Source organism: Monopterus albus, unplaced genomic scaffold (genome assembly GCF_001952655.1).
Source record: "Monopterus albus unplaced genomic scaffold, M_albus_1.0 scaffold7.1, whole genome shotgun sequence".
Taxonomy (NCBI): Eukaryota; Metazoa; Chordata; class Actinopteri; order Synbranchiformes; family Synbranchidae; genus Monopterus; species Monopterus albus.
In genome coordinates, this window is record NW_018127887.1 from 2,550,577 (window position 1) to 2,569,087 (window position 18,511).

At 38.4% G+C, this 18,511-nt stretch overlaps 2 protein-coding genes across 5 annotated transcripts; one reads left to right on the forward strand and one right to left on the reverse strand.

The window, feature by feature from the left end:
- Nucleotides 1–28: 28 nt before the first annotated feature.
- On the reverse strand, nucleotides 29–3,350 carry LOC109972716 (YY1-associated factor 2-like). The gene is made up of 4 exons (XM_020621780.1): nucleotides 3,204–3,350; nucleotides 2,788–2,913; nucleotides 1,117–1,269; nucleotides 29–1,010 (listed from the first exon to the last, which is right to left on the reverse strand). The coding sequence occupies exons 1-4, from the start codon at nucleotides 3,227–3,229 to the stop codon at nucleotides 770–772; spliced, it is 546 nt and encodes a 181-aa protein (XP_020477436.1). The 5' UTR covers nucleotides 3,230–3,350; the 3' UTR covers nucleotides 29–769.
- LOC109972700 (periphilin-1) lies at nucleotides 2,853–18,502 on the forward strand. 4 transcript variants are annotated; one of them, XM_020621747.1, is made up of 10 exons: nucleotides 2,853–2,933; nucleotides 4,767–4,837; nucleotides 5,154–5,227; nucleotides 6,086–6,316; nucleotides 6,625–6,674; nucleotides 8,584–8,646; nucleotides 9,281–9,450; nucleotides 11,584–11,666; nucleotides 12,471–12,605; nucleotides 18,218–18,502. In XM_020621747.1, coding segments are annotated over exons 2-10 (1,029 nt in total). In that variant the 5' UTR covers nucleotides 2,853–2,933; nucleotides 4,767–4,836; the 3' UTR covers nucleotides 18,440–18,502. The 4 variants fall into 4 exon arrangements, with proteins under 4 accessions (XP_020477403.1, XP_020477412.1, XP_020477421.1 ...); XM_020621756.1 differs by lacking the exon at nucleotides 2,853–2,933 and adding an exon at nucleotides 3,190–3,276; XM_020621738.1 differs by lacking the exon at nucleotides 2,853–2,933 and adding an exon at nucleotides 4,253–4,520.
- The last annotated feature ends 9 nt before the right edge of the window (nucleotides 18,503–18,511 follow it).

Consider the following 18,511-nt stretch of genomic DNA (forward strand, 5'->3'; position numbering starts at 1 on the left):
GAAGAAAAAAATTAAAATAAAAAAAACATTCAAGTATCTAGAACTTTATTTAATATTTTACAGTATAAACCATTCTATAGATTAATTCATGCTTAATTCTACCAAGTTAAGAAGCATACTTAGAATAATTGTTCAATAGTTTTACTCACGTTTGACCATGAAACAATTATTGCATCCAATGGCATAAAACGAGAGCTGGATTAGGCCAGTAACCAACAGTGTTATGATAGTGATAATGGCAAAGTGGAAATAATGCTAAAAAATATTCTTTATCATGAATATAGGGTGCCTTTAAGTGCAAATAATGATAACAAAATTCAAGGATAAGCTACGATTCTGATGACTTCTTCACATTTTCTTTCATAATGCATCATTTATTCTGTGCAGCAATGACCACCTGAGTGTAATGCTGATGCAACACTGATGTGTTAAAACACCTCACCACAATCTGGCACAGTTCCCGAACGGCCAGGATTTAATGCTAATGTGACTGTTCCTCTTTTTAGTTCATTATGATAGATTCTGCTACAACAGTTTTTTCAATAAAGCATACAGCATACACTGTTTCTCCTGAATTTTTCATCATCATAGGAAGGCAGTGAAAAATACAACCCCAAATGGAAGTGAATGCAATCATATTGGCATAAAAAAAAGACAAAAAAAAAAAAAAGCAACAAACAAAACAAAAACGTGCATACTGAAGTTCGATCTCTGGTTGAGACTGTTGAGAGTGCAGAAGAATGAGCTGTACTGACTGGGACTGTGAAGGTTAGTGAGTCTCTCCATTAACCGACGAGCCTTCCCCACGGGGAGAGGAGCACCTGGAAAGCACTCGTTCAGTGTTATCAGAGCTTGAACCACTTTGACTGTGTTGGTCTGCTGAGGCAGCGCTTGTTGAAGTAGATGTTGGTTTGGCTTTCTCCTTAAAGTCTGTGATTATTACTGTTAAGTCTCCAACTGTGACCTCTAGATGCTGGGCGCTGCTCCTGTCTATGTTTTTTAATCTGGGCCTGGTGCAAAGAGAGACAAACCGGATTTGACAACTGCTTAGAGGCTACTAAATATTTCAGCACTGACAAAGCGTGGCAACAATATCAAAAAAGATGAATTCATTACCTCATCTTTTTATGGCTTTTCTTTTTCAGTGCTGGTTCTTTATCACTCTTGTCTTTCTCTGACTTTTCTTTCTTCTCCTTTTTGGGGTGTGTGGGTGGTGCAAACTGCTGATTTACTTGCTGTGCAACCAGCTGAGAAACAGGCCGTGGTTTTCTGAAAGAGACAAAAATGTTATTGGCCTTACAGACACATTTATATCACTGAATCTTTAAGAAGGGTGTGCATGTAGAAGGTACTGCTCAGCCTTGTAACTATTCAAAATGAGCAGGAGGAGCAGGGGGCTTGCAACAGTGATTTAAAATTTTAACTCCTGGCTGTATCCATATTCTCAAAAAGTCTAAAACTCAGACAAAAACTTACAACACAAAAATGCATTCTACATCTGCCACCATTGTGCTTAACAAAACACTTATTTGTTCTTTGTTTATGCTATTGATATATTGATGTAATAACTTCTATGTTTTTTGTGAAACTGCTAGCTACCCCCAGTTACATCTTTGGCTAATGTACTCACACATACTGTATTCGCAGTTGCCAGTTCATCTACAGTATTCTATCTAATGCAGTCTACTGTAAAACACTAGTCCTGCATTGTATGCTATCATTAGAGGTTATATATGTTGCATTTTTTAAAAAGTGTTTTAACGGTTTGTTATGATGATGTATTGTGTTATTGTGTCAATTTATGAAGTGTAATTTCAGCATTTGTCCAGAGGTGGAAAGTAACAAGTACATTTACTCAAGTACTGTGCTTAAGTACAATTTTGAGGTATGTGTACTTTGAGTATTTTTATTTTCTGACTTCACTACATTTTACTGAAAAAATAGCACTTTTTACTCACTGCATTTATTTGATCATTTTTGACTGAGATTAATTAAACAAAATACACTATAATCATAAGACCTTACTGATCCCTGGTGGGAAATTCACAAGCTACCCAGCAGTATCTAAAGTACCTCAAAATGTAAGCATACAAGGTAGCTATCAGTAGATCCTGGAACATTAATTGTGATGTACACAATAATATACCAATAATTACAGTCCTGTGTGACATACATTCATATGAACTGTGCCATTGTACATAATGAGTACTATTAGTACTTTAAGTATATTTTATGCCAATACCATTTACCTTTACTTAAGTAGCCATTTGAATGCAGGACGTTTATTTGTAAGAGAGTATTTATTTACTGTATTATTGCTACTTTCACTTAAGTAAGCAATCTGAGTACTTCTTCTACCATTGCATGTTTCCCAAAATGAAGTTCTAAAGTCAGGAACCATGGGGAAATACGGAATCATTTATTTATTTTAGTCCAAGCTGCCAAATTTGTTAAATTCTCAGCAAAAAAATAAATAAAAATAACTGAGAACATGACCTCACTGTACTTAGTGGTAGATGTGGCCCTGACCATGAACCCGACTAAAGTTGAATCACTAAAACAGTTTCAACAAAAACGGAAGATTATAACCTTAATGAGATTAGGACTTATTGCTGAATTGCTATAATAGATATGTGTATCCAGAAAAACAGCTGAGCTGCAGCTGACTTTACCTGTTTCATCGTGCAATATCAAAGTCACGCATCAGAACTACACGCAGCTGAAGCTAATTAAAATAGTTCGGCAGTGCTTTCATCGTTAAAAACGAACAGCTACAGTTATTCTTACCGAGTTGACGTCCCCTTCCTGACATCACACATCATGCACTTAAACGCCTCAGCGCTGTTCCTGAACGTACAGACACTACAGTCCCAGTACCCATCGTCGGAAGAGGGCTTGGATTGCCGCTTTGGCCTTCAGACAAAAACAAAACGGTACATTTGCAATGAGGACAAGGATTTCTAAAACAGCCCGCCAGATAAAGATTTCAAGATAGGAAAAGTAATGCCACTAGAGGAAATTATTTTTGCTCAGAAGCCAGTAATTGAGAAGGGAGCTACAGCTGACACAGGCAGTTGCCCCATGTTAAAGCAGCAGCCAGCCGCCATGAACACTTCACTAAAACGGCTCCATCCACTGACCGAGCTTTCTGTTTTAAATGACCCAGTAAGGTGTATATTTAAAGATACAAGCAACCGTTTTACCTCGTCGGACTCTTCTTGTCTCCCATTTTACGAAACTTCGACCCACTATAGTTAAAACGGCTCAACGTCACAGGTGAGAAAAAGCATTTAGCAGCAACTCATCTGTCTTAGAAACTCCTATCGAGGGGTGGTCACGTGATATGGTACCATCCAATCACTTTTAATGTAATCACAACAGAGGGCAGTTATATGACAACATCGATGAAGGGCGCTTTGCATATTGTACAGCGTTGTGTAAGAAGTGCTTCATGCAGACAGGCTTTAAACTATGGGGATGTACAGATGTACGTATCACCTGTTTTTAAATCTGCCCTGTTATAAATAGTCATAAGAGGTAAATGATGGGAATATATTTTAAGAGATCAAAGATTTTTAGTGTCAATTCACTATATGTGCAGGACATACAGAAAATCGAAATACCGTTTCTCTCTCACCTAGTATTGAATGCCATACCATATAGGAAACTAAAATAGAATAAAAGTAAAGTAAAATAGACTAAAAGCATAAGAAAACTAAGTCAGCTGTCGACAATTAGGCCTATATGAATATAACTGGCATAATGTATGCAAGTTAGGATTTGATTTGTTAATCATAAAAACATTACATACAAGTCATAATCTCTTAATAAAGGGTGCGTTACCAGAAAGTGCCATATGAATTTTTCTACCCAGGTGCCATTGTTAATTATAATTTTGAGGTGGTTGTTAAACCTAATGGTGTATTTCCATTTTATATAGCATACAAGTCACATACTTTTGTTTAGATGCTAATCCAACATGAATATATACAAATAGACTATAACACAGCTGGGGCCATTTCGCGGCTTAAAAGTTACTTACATCGCATTTTGCTGCTAATACGCATGTAATTATTTCGTTATGAGGTATGTTTATATTGAAAATTTCAGTGAAAGATCTGGGTACTTCTACTACTTGCCAACATGAAAAAGTTTGGACATTCAATCACCAACCAGGGGATGGCAGTACTCTGCACTTTTAAGTACAAATTTAGGCGAAGAAGAGTAGACACTACCTTTAATTTAAGCGAAGAAGAGCAGACACTACCTTAAATTTAAGCGAAGAAGAGCAGACACTACCTTAAATTTAAGCGAAGAAGAGAAGACACTACCTTGAATTATAGGGGAAGAAGAAGGAAAATGAGTGTGCGCTGCTTCCGCCTGAGTTAATTTGATTTTGCTTGCAAATGTGCACGACGACTCTGGACTGCTCTGTGTTGGGTTTATGTGTAGATGTCTTTTAGCGATAGGAGAAATATGTAAAACGCACCTTGGGAGAAACCTATTTATTTTATTATTTGGTGAGTAAGTGAGTGTCTTATGATGCTAACATATATGATGCTAACATATATGCTGAATAGCTAGTTTACTAACAGTGGTGCTAATGCATCTTATGCAGTCATAACGTTTTTAACTTCAGCAAACGCAAAATCGATATTGCACTTTGACAGCGGTGGTTTTAATGTTAAATCCAGTTTCACTCACAATATTATAATTTGCTTTTGGTGAACCAGATAAGCAAAAATGTACCCATTTCTTTCTTGTAGTTCCATCGTTCTCTACTGAGACCTCTTGAGGATACCAAAGGGGGGGGGGGACCAAGATCATACCAACAATAGTAAGTGAAAAGTACAGCATTTGTATATTTTTACGGCTATAATAACTAGGAATCGCTAACAGTTATTTCCATTATAATTTAATCTGCCAAGTATTTTCTCGATTAATTAATCATCCACTTGGCGTTAGTGCAGTTAGGGTTAGAGTTATTAAACAGTATTTCTGGACATTCATATCGATTCAGTTCTCTTCCAGATTATGTAAAATCTCTTTGAATAGGATATTTCAAGCTTTGTTACCTGTTAAGCACAATGTAAAACGTTACTTCATATATGTGCTTTGAACTGAACACACAAACATGAGATTTCTTTTTGCAGTGGCATTTCGACATGCTCACAAAACAATTAGAGAGGCATACGAAGAGCGCTTCTCAGCAAACGATGCAAGACAGGTAAATTAAAATTTGTTTTGCATGACCAAAATACATTAGTTTGACTAAGCCCCCTGGGCAAGTTATTTAACGACTGGTTGGTTAACAGTCTTTCATAAAGATGCAGAGTTTTTAAGAAGTAGTCTTGTGAATAGCTTCTTATGACTATGGAGAGGTAGGTGTTGAGGTATTAGTGTGTTTAGGTATTTTCCTTTTAGGTATTTTGTAGGTATTAAGGTATAGTTATTTATGGTAGTACTGAGTATTCATTCTATTTTTGTTGATTTGTAAGTCACTTTTAAGGGAGATATTGTTCTACAGCTGACATGTTTCTTTTTCTCATTAACCAATAATGGAAAAAAATAATAATGTATTTTTAGAAACCTTTGGAAATTTATTAACAATCTGACATTTACAAAGCATTCAGATGCTCAATTAGTCTTCAGGTATCTCCTCATATGTTCTGTGTGGTTTAAGTCTGAGCTGTGATTTGGCTGCTCAAAAACAGTCAGAGACTAGTCCTGAAACCACTCCAGAGTTGTCTTGCCTGCTGCTGGTCATTGGCATACTGAAAGGTGAACTGTTGCCCCAGTCTCAGGCTGTGTGCACTCTAGAGAAGATTTTCTTCAAGGACCTCTCTGTATTTGGCTGCATTCATCCTTCCCTCTTCTAAATAGTCAGTGTCTTTGGATTTAATGTTGTGTAAGGAACAGTTTTATTTTCAAACAATGTATGTTCAGTTTCTTCAGTTTCTGGGAGACAGTCATCACTGAAACCTGGAGAACTGCATGTTAAGAGTTATTCCTATTCTTGTACAGGTAGCCTTTTTTGTTGAGGCTACCAGATTGAAATGTAAAATATGATACGGTGTCATTTCAGGTGACAGTTCATCGTGTCGTCAATATAGTCGATAAGAGGAGCCCTTCGCCTCGGGTGGGGTTGGATTATGACAGAGGTTTTCATAATGACCAGTGGTATGGTGGTCCACGAAATTACCATGATGCACGAGAATTCTATGTTGACGGAAATTACCCACCCGATAATTGTCGATACTTTGATGAAAACCCAGACTTAGGCAACTTTCACAGAAGTTCCTCACCCTCACAAAATGTAAGACTAAAGCATATGGTTTATAAACTAAAATTTGTTTTGTGTTACAAGGTTGAAAGCAAGTGTAAAAAAAAAAGGTTAATGTATTTGAATAGTCAGATTTGTATTTTTAGCTGATCAAATAGAAACAAGAAATAGTATAGCAATGTATATGACTCCAGCCTAAGTTTATCAGAATGGTAAGAACAGAATAGCAAATTGTAATAGGTTCATAAAAGCTTTTTTGTACTCTTTAAGTGTCATCAACAGTAAACCACATTTGCAGCATTTTCCATTAAGGCTGTTGTTATTGTACGTTTTGTTTTCAGGACAGCCTGAGTTATGGCAGAGAAGATTTGAGGCATCACTTAAACCAAAGGTAATATTTTTGTTTGTGACATCCTGATTGTCTGAATTGGTTGTGTAATGCACGGATTAGCCTCTAGGTGGTGGCAAAGTTCTGTGTTTTGAAAAGTGAGCAGCACTTGGAGTTACTGATTGCCATGGCATGTGGCATTATTTGCAGCATTTAATGTCATTGAGGGGAAAAAATGGGTTAACCAAGTTCATGCATGTAAAATCATTTTAAATTTATTTTTAAACTTTTAAATAATTTAAGCCTGCATTCCATGTCATAGACTAAAGAATATGACATCTCTCCTTACAAATTGTTGCTTTGGCAGATGTGCCGAGTAGCATATCTTGTCTTTTTTTAAATCCTTTTTGTATTAAACTATTAGGTATATGCATAAGATATTTTCAGGTTTATAATTTTACAACAATTATAAAAATCATGTGTCTGAAGATGTGCTTAATATTCAAAAGCATTTGACCTTAAGTGAACTTTACTCTGCCACTGACGTACACTTAACTGACATAGAGTGACACCTTTTCAAGCTCAACTTAAATCACTTTTCAGCCTAACAAAGGTTATGCTCCCCTGTGTCCAGAGGCAGCTGATTGCCAAAAACAATGCAGGATTGTCTGTCCATAGGGCTCTTTTTTGCACAAGGTGCTACAGTGGCCTTGTTGACAAGAGGCCAAATATAAATTGACTCCTTTAACCCTGGCACAAGACAGAAACTCCAGGCACGCAGCTCTGTGAGGTCACAAGGAACTTAACATGGGGTTGCTTTGGTGATATGTGCATAGACTTTTGTAAATGATTTTATACAGTTCTTTTATAATCCATCCAGTTAATTGTAATTTTTTAAACAAATAAAGTTGTTTCCACAGTCATCAGATGCAAATATTAGGTTGTTTTATCTTATGGGACCTGTGGATATTTTTAGCCGTATTTGATTTATTTATTTATTGCATAATAAAGGTCATAAGGTCTTTTTATTAGTCTGTCAGTATCAAGAAAATACTTAAGGTATATCTGTGCCTCAGCAATAAGGCATGTCCAATTTACATTTGTGTAACATCTGGGTGAACGTCTGACTGATAAAAGCTTGATTTATCCTCTGTAGAGTGTTTTCTTTTCCTAAATAAAGTACACAGCGTTTTTGTATCGGAGTCTTTTGATGTTAGTTTGGTAATGCATGAATGGCAGCTCTGTGTTTGGCAAATGGTAGGATGAGTCTTGGCTACTTCAAACAGACCGTGGGTCGTAAAGGTTTGAGGGCTTGTTAGACCTGCTCTTTGTTTGAGATGTGGCTTGAGTTCAGGCAGAGGCCATGACAACCAGGTGCCTTTGGGTCATTTATACCTCTGGACCTTAAGGTTGTTTTTCCAGACGCAAGCTTTGAGTCTGGAAAAATCAGAAAATTGAGAAGCAGTGAACCGCGAAGTGTCACTGCTTGTGCTCTCAAAACTTAGATAAATGTTCAGAATTTGGTAATTACATTACATGGTTGAATACCAGATTTGGTGACAGTGCATTTTAATGTCAGCAGTGCATTTAGCTTAATAATGGTTCTGCCTACAGTTGAAGACAGACCATCATTAAAGAAGACCAAAATTGGTCCAACAGTCAGCCAAAGTGGAAGATTTCCTCAATTCCACAAAATGATCAGTGTGTCACAGGACCCCACAATCTGGATTTAAGTCTTTATGGTTTTGCCTTTTATTTATTCTGTTTCCATTACCCTTCTGAAGAGGTTCACTGACAAACACCCAATGATTTGTCTTTTAAACCATATTGAAAAATTTTAATTTGGATCCCAAATACTTGATTTATTTTGTTTGGACCTTTTGTTTACTGAAGTGTTGCCATGTTGCATATCAACTTTGCTGGTGATTGAGTTGCCTCTGCTTTTTTGTTTGTTTGTTTGTTTGTTTTTCAGGAAAAATGTCAGACCTGGTCCCTATTTCCGCAACAGAGGTCGAGAGTTCGGCCCTCATCGAAGGTCAGACAGAAACAGTGTCTTCACATCCATTTGTTGTTATACTGTGTAGTGGAAAAACCCCCAAAAAACAATCTGTAAGCCCATGGGTGGTGGACTGAAATAGTTTGGTTTGTAATTAATAGGTGAGCTCCTTGTAAGATTGATTAAAATTAGTCTATAAAGAGCATTAACCAGATGTGTTTGTGATGATTGACTTTCAAGCACAAGCTATATCCTTGTATTGACTGAAATTAGTGTCTGGTATGTGAGCATTTCATAAGAGGACACGTTGGGTTTATCAGCAACCTGTCGCCAGTTTTTTCTGTTAATCTCATTGGCTAGAAAGTTTGAAAAGGCTTGAAAATAGAACTTATTATTCAAGATACACTTCTTGAAAGGATTAATGCCAGTGGTCTCTGCAAGTATGCAATAATGGCATTTTAACAAAGTGATGTGCTCCTGCCTCAGGCTATGTTCAGATACTGTACAAATTGATAAATTCTTTTATATACACTAAAGCACTTTTATCATATCACAGTTGTTTTTATCACCATTATTCTAGACACTAACTGGCTGTGCAGGGCCTGTTTTTGAACTTAGTTTTTTGGGAGGATTCAGTGGAGTCCTGAACCCTTCATGATTGTTGTTTTTGTAGAGAAGACCGTGATGACTACAAGATCTCTACCCCCATCGTCATCAAGCGGGACCGCTCTCCTGGAAGGAGGGAAGTCCAGCCAACTGGGCACTCTGGGTCAAACTCCAGCAGCAGAAGCTTCTCTCCTGACAGGGACAAAGGCTACTCCTACCAGCAGTCTCTGCAGAGGCGTAAGTATAAAGTGCCTCTGTGGATCATGAACAGCCCGAGTTTACAGATTTGAAAAAGCCTCAGTTACAACCCCACATTGTGATCAGCTGAAAGTACTTCTGAATAAGCTGACGCTGACTAGATGAGCAGGAAAAGTTGCAGCAGTATGTTATTAATCACTCATGCTACTGTTGGGTTTAAAGCTTCCTCATAAAGCATGTCTTTGTCATACATGTGTCCACACCTACTCATGAATATCAGTAATGAAACTGTTCTGTCATAGCAGTAATATGCTTCGAGGGTTTTCACTTGCATGTAATATATAATGCATGCTGTACTCTCAATCGTACCAGTGCCAGTATTGATCAGTACATGCACATGTAGCACCACCTAAAATTCATAAGGCAGATATTATTAGGCTGCTCCCCATTGGACTAATAATGTGTTCTACCTTATTTATTTTAACAATAATTACATTATGTTAAGTTGATGTTTCTTTTTAAATTTCAGGGCCAACTGCAGAGAGGCAGTGAAAAGGTCAAACTTGTCTCCATTTTCAATTTTGTTAGGCACTGTCCTGCTTTGTCTACCATTTTTGCTTATAAATACAATATGTTGCACAGAAGTAGCAGTAATTGATCCGGCTGTGTTCTTTTAAAGTGACCAGGGAAAGAACTGTGGAGAGCAATTTCTCCAGTGCTTTGGTTTCTAAAATGTATAAACCTTGTGTCACAAGCTTAGCTCTGTGTCCTACCGACCTTTGAAGATGCAATAAAACAGTGAGAAAACAGTTGTACCTACAACCTCCAATCCCATCTGGGATGCAAATTAGAGCAGCACAAAATGGGGTTTTGGTGTTAGGGTATGTACAAACATATAGCCCACGCTGACTGTTAAGTGAATACCATTGTATAGGCTGCTACCTGCAAAGCTTTTTCAGATAAATTGGTGTTAGGGAAGTACTGACCAACACTAGGGCCTTGGTAGTAACTTGTTAATCCATGTGTACACGCAGCACATCAATAATCAGATGTCTCTGCTACCACCAATCTTATTTTGGAACCATGGTTTTCATGGAGACAGAATGGAGCTTTCTTAAACAGCGGGGAAGTGTCTGAATTTAATGTAGCTAAATGTTCTGCAGTGGTTATTTTAATTTGTAATCTTTTCAGTCAAACTGTGGGTAGGATTAGTTTGAATCAAGGTTCTCTGATCCCCTACCCCAATTACAGAGAGGTGTGCAGAGGTGAGAACTATCCTGCACACAACTCTAGTGTGCACATAAGAAGTCGACACTAAGGGCGTCTTCAAGAAGATGCCGTATGAATCCGTACTATTTGAATTATTCCATCGAGGTCCTCTGTGTGGTGACTCGGAGCAGCTATATGCACTTTTGCCTTTAGACACACGACATGTCACATTAAATAGTTTGGTTTAAGCAAACCTTTGCCTGACAGTGTGTTTGTGTGTATCTTAGTTCCACTGAGGGACTCAAATTATGATTGAGGTTTTAACCTTGGCTCACTCCAATAACTATGGAGGATTTATTCAGTAAAAGCAAACAACTTGATCATATTTGTTTTGTTGTAGACACACTGGAGCCAGTAGAGGACAATATTTCAATTTAGACACAGATGAACTCAACCATTATTGTGTGGGAGGCTCCAACAAGGGAGTATTAAGAGAAACTGATTTATACTTTTCAGTTGCCTCATTGGGCATTGGCTTCACGTTTGTTCAAAAGATGTATATTATTTTTTTATGTCTTGCAGTAGAAAGTAATGTACTTGTTCCCTGCAGTATTTTTTAAATATTATTTTATGGTATTTTGCCGTTTTAGATAGCACACTGGAGAGAGATGAGGAATGTGTGGACAGCAGTGAGTAAAATTCCCCATCCAGATCTGAAATGGGGATGTTGATGTTCATCTGTGTCTCAGTGATGTCCCACCCAGCCACCACGATATTTCCCTAGGGTTTATTTTAAAACTTTGCAAAATAACATTAAAGAATCATGTGGCCGCCTTCACAATGAGCTTCTTTTTATAGTTGTCTCTCCTTTGGTAGAACTTTCTATTCACCATAGTTATCTTAGGACTATTATCTGCTTGTGTGCACACTGTCTTTTAATTTGTCATGATGTTTTTCCCGTAGAGAAGTCCAATGTACTGACGAGCCATGGCTCCAGCAGCTCTGCGGAGGGCTCTGCGGAGCCTCACAGCTCAGGGTCTTCAGAGGTAAAATCAGCATTTGGGGACACTTTCAACTAGTATTGCTCATATAACATGGCACAATGAGTAAAATAAAGTGAAATACAGCAACATCTATTGCACTACTTGTTATTGCACCCAATGTAATAGCTGGAAAAAGATAGCAGTTAATGCAAGCTGTGCAGGAGTATTACAGAATATCACTTGCTTTAATAGCTTTGACATGGACCTTAACTGAGAATACATCACTTGGAACAGGATATTAATGACTACCGTACATGCTAATTTAAAATAACAAGGACATGTGGCCATCACACCTCCACAGTTTTATATTATGGTAATGATTGTTCTTACATATTGAAGTTTCTTTAAATTCATAAAAGTCTTTACAACTGGTTTATTATACAATGATAATGTAACTTTAGCATGTCAAAGTAAAATATACAGTGCATCATGTGTATTGTACTCTGTAGTCAATGTGCCACAAACAGGCAAAACCACAACTATGTAGCTGTAAAGAAAATAATTTAGAAAAAATGTTTTTGAGTTATGGACATTTGGTATGTTTTCTTTAACTGCACATGTATCCTACAGTTTCATAGCTATTACCTGTAAAGATCCTTTAACAGGCAAGATGTACTGTATGTGGTGCCTCATTCCTGTTTGCCAGTGACATGTGGCATGCATAAGGAGATGTAAAAAAAAACAAAAAAAACAAGAACTTTACACTCTTAAGAGAGCAGAGTTGTCTCTATTTAAAACACTTTGAAATCAGAGCCAGTTTTCAAACCTGCTCCCCTCCACTCTAACCCTTAACCTGTGACCTGCCAGGACAAAACTTCTGCATCTGTAGCAGAGCTGGAGGAGGTGGCGGCTACCAGCATGGAGCCAAAGCCAGTACCAGAGGTGGACTTCAATGCTCGTCGGTTGGAGGCCATTAAGGCGAAAGCTCTGGACATCGAGAAGGTAGCAAGATTTGCTCTATGAAATGACCTGACTTTGGTGAATTCTTATGACAATCTGTTGCTTTTGGCAACTCTTTAGAAGAGTTGAACTTTTCCCCATTAGTGTCACTGAGCTGCTAAAAGCTTTCTTTTAACCAAGTACGAGCTGCTACTGAGTTGCCAGTGTGGTGAGGTCGTTTTCTAATTTCTTTTTCAAACTTTTAGATTCACTTGATTTTCTTCATAATAACAAACAAGAGAAGCATCAAGGGAAGCTTTTGGCCTGCCTTCATTTATTTTAGCTTTTATTTCTTGCTCAGCCTTCCCCCCCCCCAGCATGAGGCTGACCCATGACCAATGCTTTTACACCAAACATGACAGCCCTTAAAATCCAGAGTCAGGCTGGCTGCACAGTCGATGTAAAAGGTATATAAATGTGCCTCGGATTGTCACACATAATATTTATGAAACATTATCTTTGAGAAACATTTTTTGGTGTAGTGAAGGAGCATGTGACAGCAGAAAAGTCCTTAGCAACTCAGGTAGTGAAGACTCTTGTGGCCTTCTATTTGCAGTTGAACCTATTTCCCTCCCAGTCATTGCTCTCCACTACAGTACCACTTATCTGTTCCCGTTAAAGCAGGGCAGGAATTGCCCTGCAGGATGCAGACGGCCCACCCACTGCGTGGTATGTCTCTTGGCAGTTGCTTTTACAAAAGTGGTGAGAGGCAGAAACCTCTACTGTGTCTTTACTGTAACATCTGCCCTGGGCTCAGGTAAACACACATTGATCCTTTGCGATTGTAGTTTGCCAAAATGAGCAGATCAGGTAGTGGGAAGAGCTGAACTCCAGACTACTAACTAGTGTGAGGGAACCTCTCCAGTCCACAGCAGTTAGTGTCGCATACCCCAAAAATTTAACTATGCCATCTTTTTTTTTTTCCTGATTGAGTTATTGTTCAGCAAATTTAATACTGTGTATATAACCCTCTTAGCATGTGACCGGTTCAGTCAGAAATGGATTTGTCACGCTAGCATAACTCACTGTTTTTTGGCTGGTTTCTTGGCAACTAGCATGTCATTGTTTTGTAAACAGTCATCACCAAACTTCATTCTCTTTTTGCTAATATAACTGGCCAGTGAGGCCATTTATCAATCTTGGGAGTGACCATAGAACAAATCAGGACATGTCAAATAACAATAACAACAGACCTATCCATTTCAAATGTAGCAAAGTACCTGTTAGAGATTTTCAGAGATGTCCATTCATCACCTCAATCGGTGCAAATGAAACGTATCCATTTCAACTATTAGCCCTTGCATTAAGAGGCCCGGTTTGTAGCTTCAGTGATTAAAATGGCTCCTTTAATATCCCCTAATGTGTACCAGCCCTCAAGTCATTAGCCTACTTCCCTTATTATGCAGGACCCCTGCCTGCATCAGTGCTCATTTGAACAGAGCCTCACTAAATGTCCATGTGAGTGCCTTATGTATAATCTCACTTGAATCCTTAACTTCCCAACCCCCACCCATATCCAAGCACAGGCTCCTGTTGATATGCTCACAATTTTGACCTCCACAAACATCCGATTTGGACAGAAGCCTACTTTTTAACGGACCCTAATGTGGCTGTTTCTCTGGGGTCTCCAGCCCAGCCTGTGTGGCCCCTTTAGTATCAGTCCTAAACATCAGCTTGTGGCTGCCACTCAAGGGGGGCAACCTAGGCAGAACCTCCCTGCAGTCTTTTCACACAACATAAAGAGCAGGTCAGAAGCACCCTTCCTATTTGATGCCAACCTTACATGAGAGCAGTTTTTACAAAAATAGTAGGCTGTTGGAAATCACTCTGCGATTGTCAAGCAGTGTAATGAATATGGTGTGATGCTCTTTATCGCAAACAAATTGATATATGTAGTCATGTGCATGATAGCTCAGTCGTCTAAGCTCCAGTACCATCAGGGGGGGCATCTCTTAATCTGAGTGCATAGTTTATTATGAGGCTACTCTTTGTCAACCCTTTCCTCGTCCTATTTTTGAAGGGTTCAAGTGTTTAAAACAGTGTATATGGGACATAATGAAATGAAAATATAATCACTCTCAATAAAGACCGTAGCTGGAGAAAAGCTTAGGAAGGTTTTGTTTTGAAAGTTGGCATGTATAATCAGCCCTTAAGTGAATAAAGAGGCACTGGTTTGTGGAGCATACACCACATGTTTGTGTCGCATTTACCCCATGTTTCCTCTTACATCTTTAAACATGGAACCAATTTCTTCTCCTTCCAAATAGTGCTGTAGGGATGACTTTTTTTTTTTTTATGCCAACCTAGAAGTTACCATCACTCTGGTTTCTTCGACAAAAACTCAGTGGAATTTCTCCATAGGCTTTTGGATTTTTGCGGAAAATAAGCTCAGTGTCGAACCAAAGATGATGACGCATCTTGTTCAGCAAGATAATCTTCACAAGTAAACACCACTTTTGTGATTTTTGAAGTAAAAAGCTGTTGTTGGTCTAAACGAACTACACCACGGTCCCTTCAACGTCACTACCACGGCTTCCAACTTGTAATTTGATTACCACTTACCTCTTCTTCAAAATGCTTTCCTTTTAGCGTGACCTGATGTAGCTCGTGATGGTGGATGGGTCAGTTAGAATAGGTTTTAAATGCTCTAGTTTAAACATAACCAGGATGTAAAGACTGACAAGTCTCCGTGTTTAGCATGATGACGTTTAAAATCTCCCACAACCTCTGTGGTGTCATTAAACCACATTTTTTTAAAAACACGTAAAAACTTTAAAAATCACAAGTGGGGTATTTACTGACCTGTGCCATAGAACAAAATGTGGAAATGTCTTGACTTTGTGTTAATCAAAGACCTTGTTTCAGGGGTATAAACAAAACCCATTCAAAAAACCCACTGACCTCGGAATGAGGGAAGTGGAGCCAGAAGTTCCAGGTTTTAGGATTGACTACTATGGCACTCTGGAAGGAGAAATCTGCATTTAAGAGGTACAAGTGTAGAAATTCACCTGTAATAAGTTATAAAATGGAACTGATTCAGTACAGCCTAAGAAGAGACGGCTCATACTGTTCTCACACAGAGAAGGAAAAATGTGTTACTCAATGAAGTTGACCCTGAGCTTAGCTGACCACATGTGTCATGAGTCTCTCACTTCTTTGTGGCCAGTGGTGAGGACTGTCATTATGTGGGACCATGAATTCTCTTGTGACATGATCTGCAGACATTAAAGCATCAGCCAGGGTTCAGACATCTCCCACAGTCTGGGATATTTTTTATCTGGGTTTTCTTGACTTGCTTTGTCTATAGGTGTGTACAGTGCAAGTTATGATACATCAATAATAACCTAAATAGTGATATTCATAGTCATAATGGTTAGGTTAAATTACCTTGCCATAACATTTTCTCTTCTTGGCAACTAGCATTTCTGCTAGTTTGTACTCTGCTTGTTCAACAGCTATTTGTTAAACCACTCATACAATCTCCCTTACCACCTGATTGTTGCACTGTGGAGTGATCCCTCATGTTGCATGTTCATGAGCGTCTGTCTAGGTGGTTTTTTCAATCCAGCTGGCCCAGACAAATCTGACTTCAGGTGATGCAACAGTCAGCCTTCATCGCTGCTGGTTCTTTCACATCGGCTTGGTGTGTCTCTGCCCTGAGAGAGAGAGTGAGAGAGAGAGACCAACAGTGAAACATACAGTAGAAAAGCAAAGTAGGACTGTCCGTGTCAACCCATGAAATTATATCCGGTCACGGTTAAGGGACGCGTGGGGTGTACCGCTCATTAGGTTCTGGCAGTGGAAATGCAGCTATCGTTAAATTGTGCACTGCAGATTTTTTTGTCCCCAACATGTAGGCTCAGTTTTCTCTCTCTGTCTTTTGCTTTTTAAACATGGAGCCTTTCTTTTGCTTAAAACAGTTGACTGACTTGTTTCCATTCTTATTGTTCTAAACTGAATGTCAATTTACTTTTGTTTTTTGGTCTTTTCTGAGTGTACAAAGCTACGCTCAGCCGAGCTCTCTCCCAGTCATCTAAATATTGACTGTGGCAGATTTCTTCCTTCCCTCATAATATTTTAGTCTTACAATCCCACACTGGATTTTTTTTTTTTCACTGGAGTCATATACTTCAGTGGATCTAATTTATTACCATATTTTAGATAGTTATGCTCAAAATCTTAAACAAATTCAAATCATGTACAGTTATGTGATAGTGTGACAAAAACACTTGTGGTCACTACATTAAAAATAGCAGGGTATTTGAAGTCACTGCGATTCTTCAGTACTGTAAAAAATGTGGATCATCACATTATTACAGTACTGATGATGGATACATGATCGCGAGTTAGACAAAATATACATTATGTGATGTGTATTTAGGCAAAGAAATGGCAGTTGTGGTTTTAAATTGACCCATAACTGACAGCACCCTGGAGTATAGCCCTTTAACCACATTTTGCTCAAGAGTGGACCTTGATTTAAGTTGACAGGCAGCGGTTTTCTCATCAGAATTACCAAAGATGATGGGCTATGTTTTATTGCATTTAACAAACGGTTAATGTAGATGAGGTAATGTCAAGAAATGTTTGTTCTAATCTCCACAAACACATTCCTAAAATGACTATGCAGCTAAACATGATGTAGAGAGACGGTACCTACAAGGAAGACTGGACACCTTCAAAGCAGTAGTAATGATAATGGAATATTAATATATATTTTTTGCCAATACATGTATGAAATCAAAGTCGTTGTTTTATTCCACAGAAAAGCATTCAGCCCCAGTTGCTCTAATTTCAGGTGAGAGTTGAGTTTCCTTTAACTCAACCCTGGAGCACCCCTTTGTCCCAGAGCGCTCCTTACTAGGTTAGTGTAGCCCTAAACCTCTGAACGGCATCCATACAGAGGCCCACATTCAGCTTTGTTTCACCAGGTGATAAAGATGTCGTTAGCTTGCACCTGGAACCATAATGAAAAACTTCACTGCCAACCCAAATTGGCTATTAAATCTGAACAGGATGTGAGAGCTTGTTATAAAGTGGTGTGAGAGCATGCCCCAGCACCACTAACATACTCTGACACCTCTTGTCTCTTTTGTTATAAGCAGACATATGCTTCAATAGACTTGCATACACACGTTTACCAGAACTGGGTTCATTAAGTTCACAGTTAAGCATCAATAGAAGAGTTATCTGCAGCGCTCAGAGCAGTTACATAGAGGTGCTCGGTTGTTTGTCAGGTCTGTTGAAATTTTTTTGCTACATGGGCTGTTAAATAATATTCATAAATTATAAACTTATGGATTTCCTTTAATACACTAACTGTTCATGCATGTCACTGTTTAATGTGCATACATTACAAACAAATTCAGTTATGAAGTTTGAATTGCAAACAAAATGCACTGTATTTATGTGTGTGCTGCATGTGTGTAAATTTGTAATGCAACCTGCTAAATTAGATCTTGCAGTGATAGACTTAATTTGATTGCCATGTCTGTACTGTAATTGGGTTAAGATGAGGAATGCAATAACTGGGCTTTGGTTTTTTTTTTTTTTTATGTACTGTATACTTTATTGTATGAATATTGACCATTCTGATGTGATCGTTTTATGTGCAGCATTACAGGCAGGACTGTGAGACATTTCGCACAGTGGTGAAGATGTTGGTGGCCAAGGAGCCCAGTTTGGAGAATTTGCTGCAGGCCCCACTGGATGAAAATCTGTCGGAGCTCAAACATCACTGCCTAGATGCCCTTAGGCACTTTGTGAAGGAGCTGGACGAGGTATTAGAGCAGCCGGACACCTCAGTGAAAGGCACACATCACAAAACACTTGAGTGATCATATGGAGACTTGAAAGCTTATTTTTGAAATAAAAAGAAAATGAAAATTTGCCATATGGAATGAAGAGTT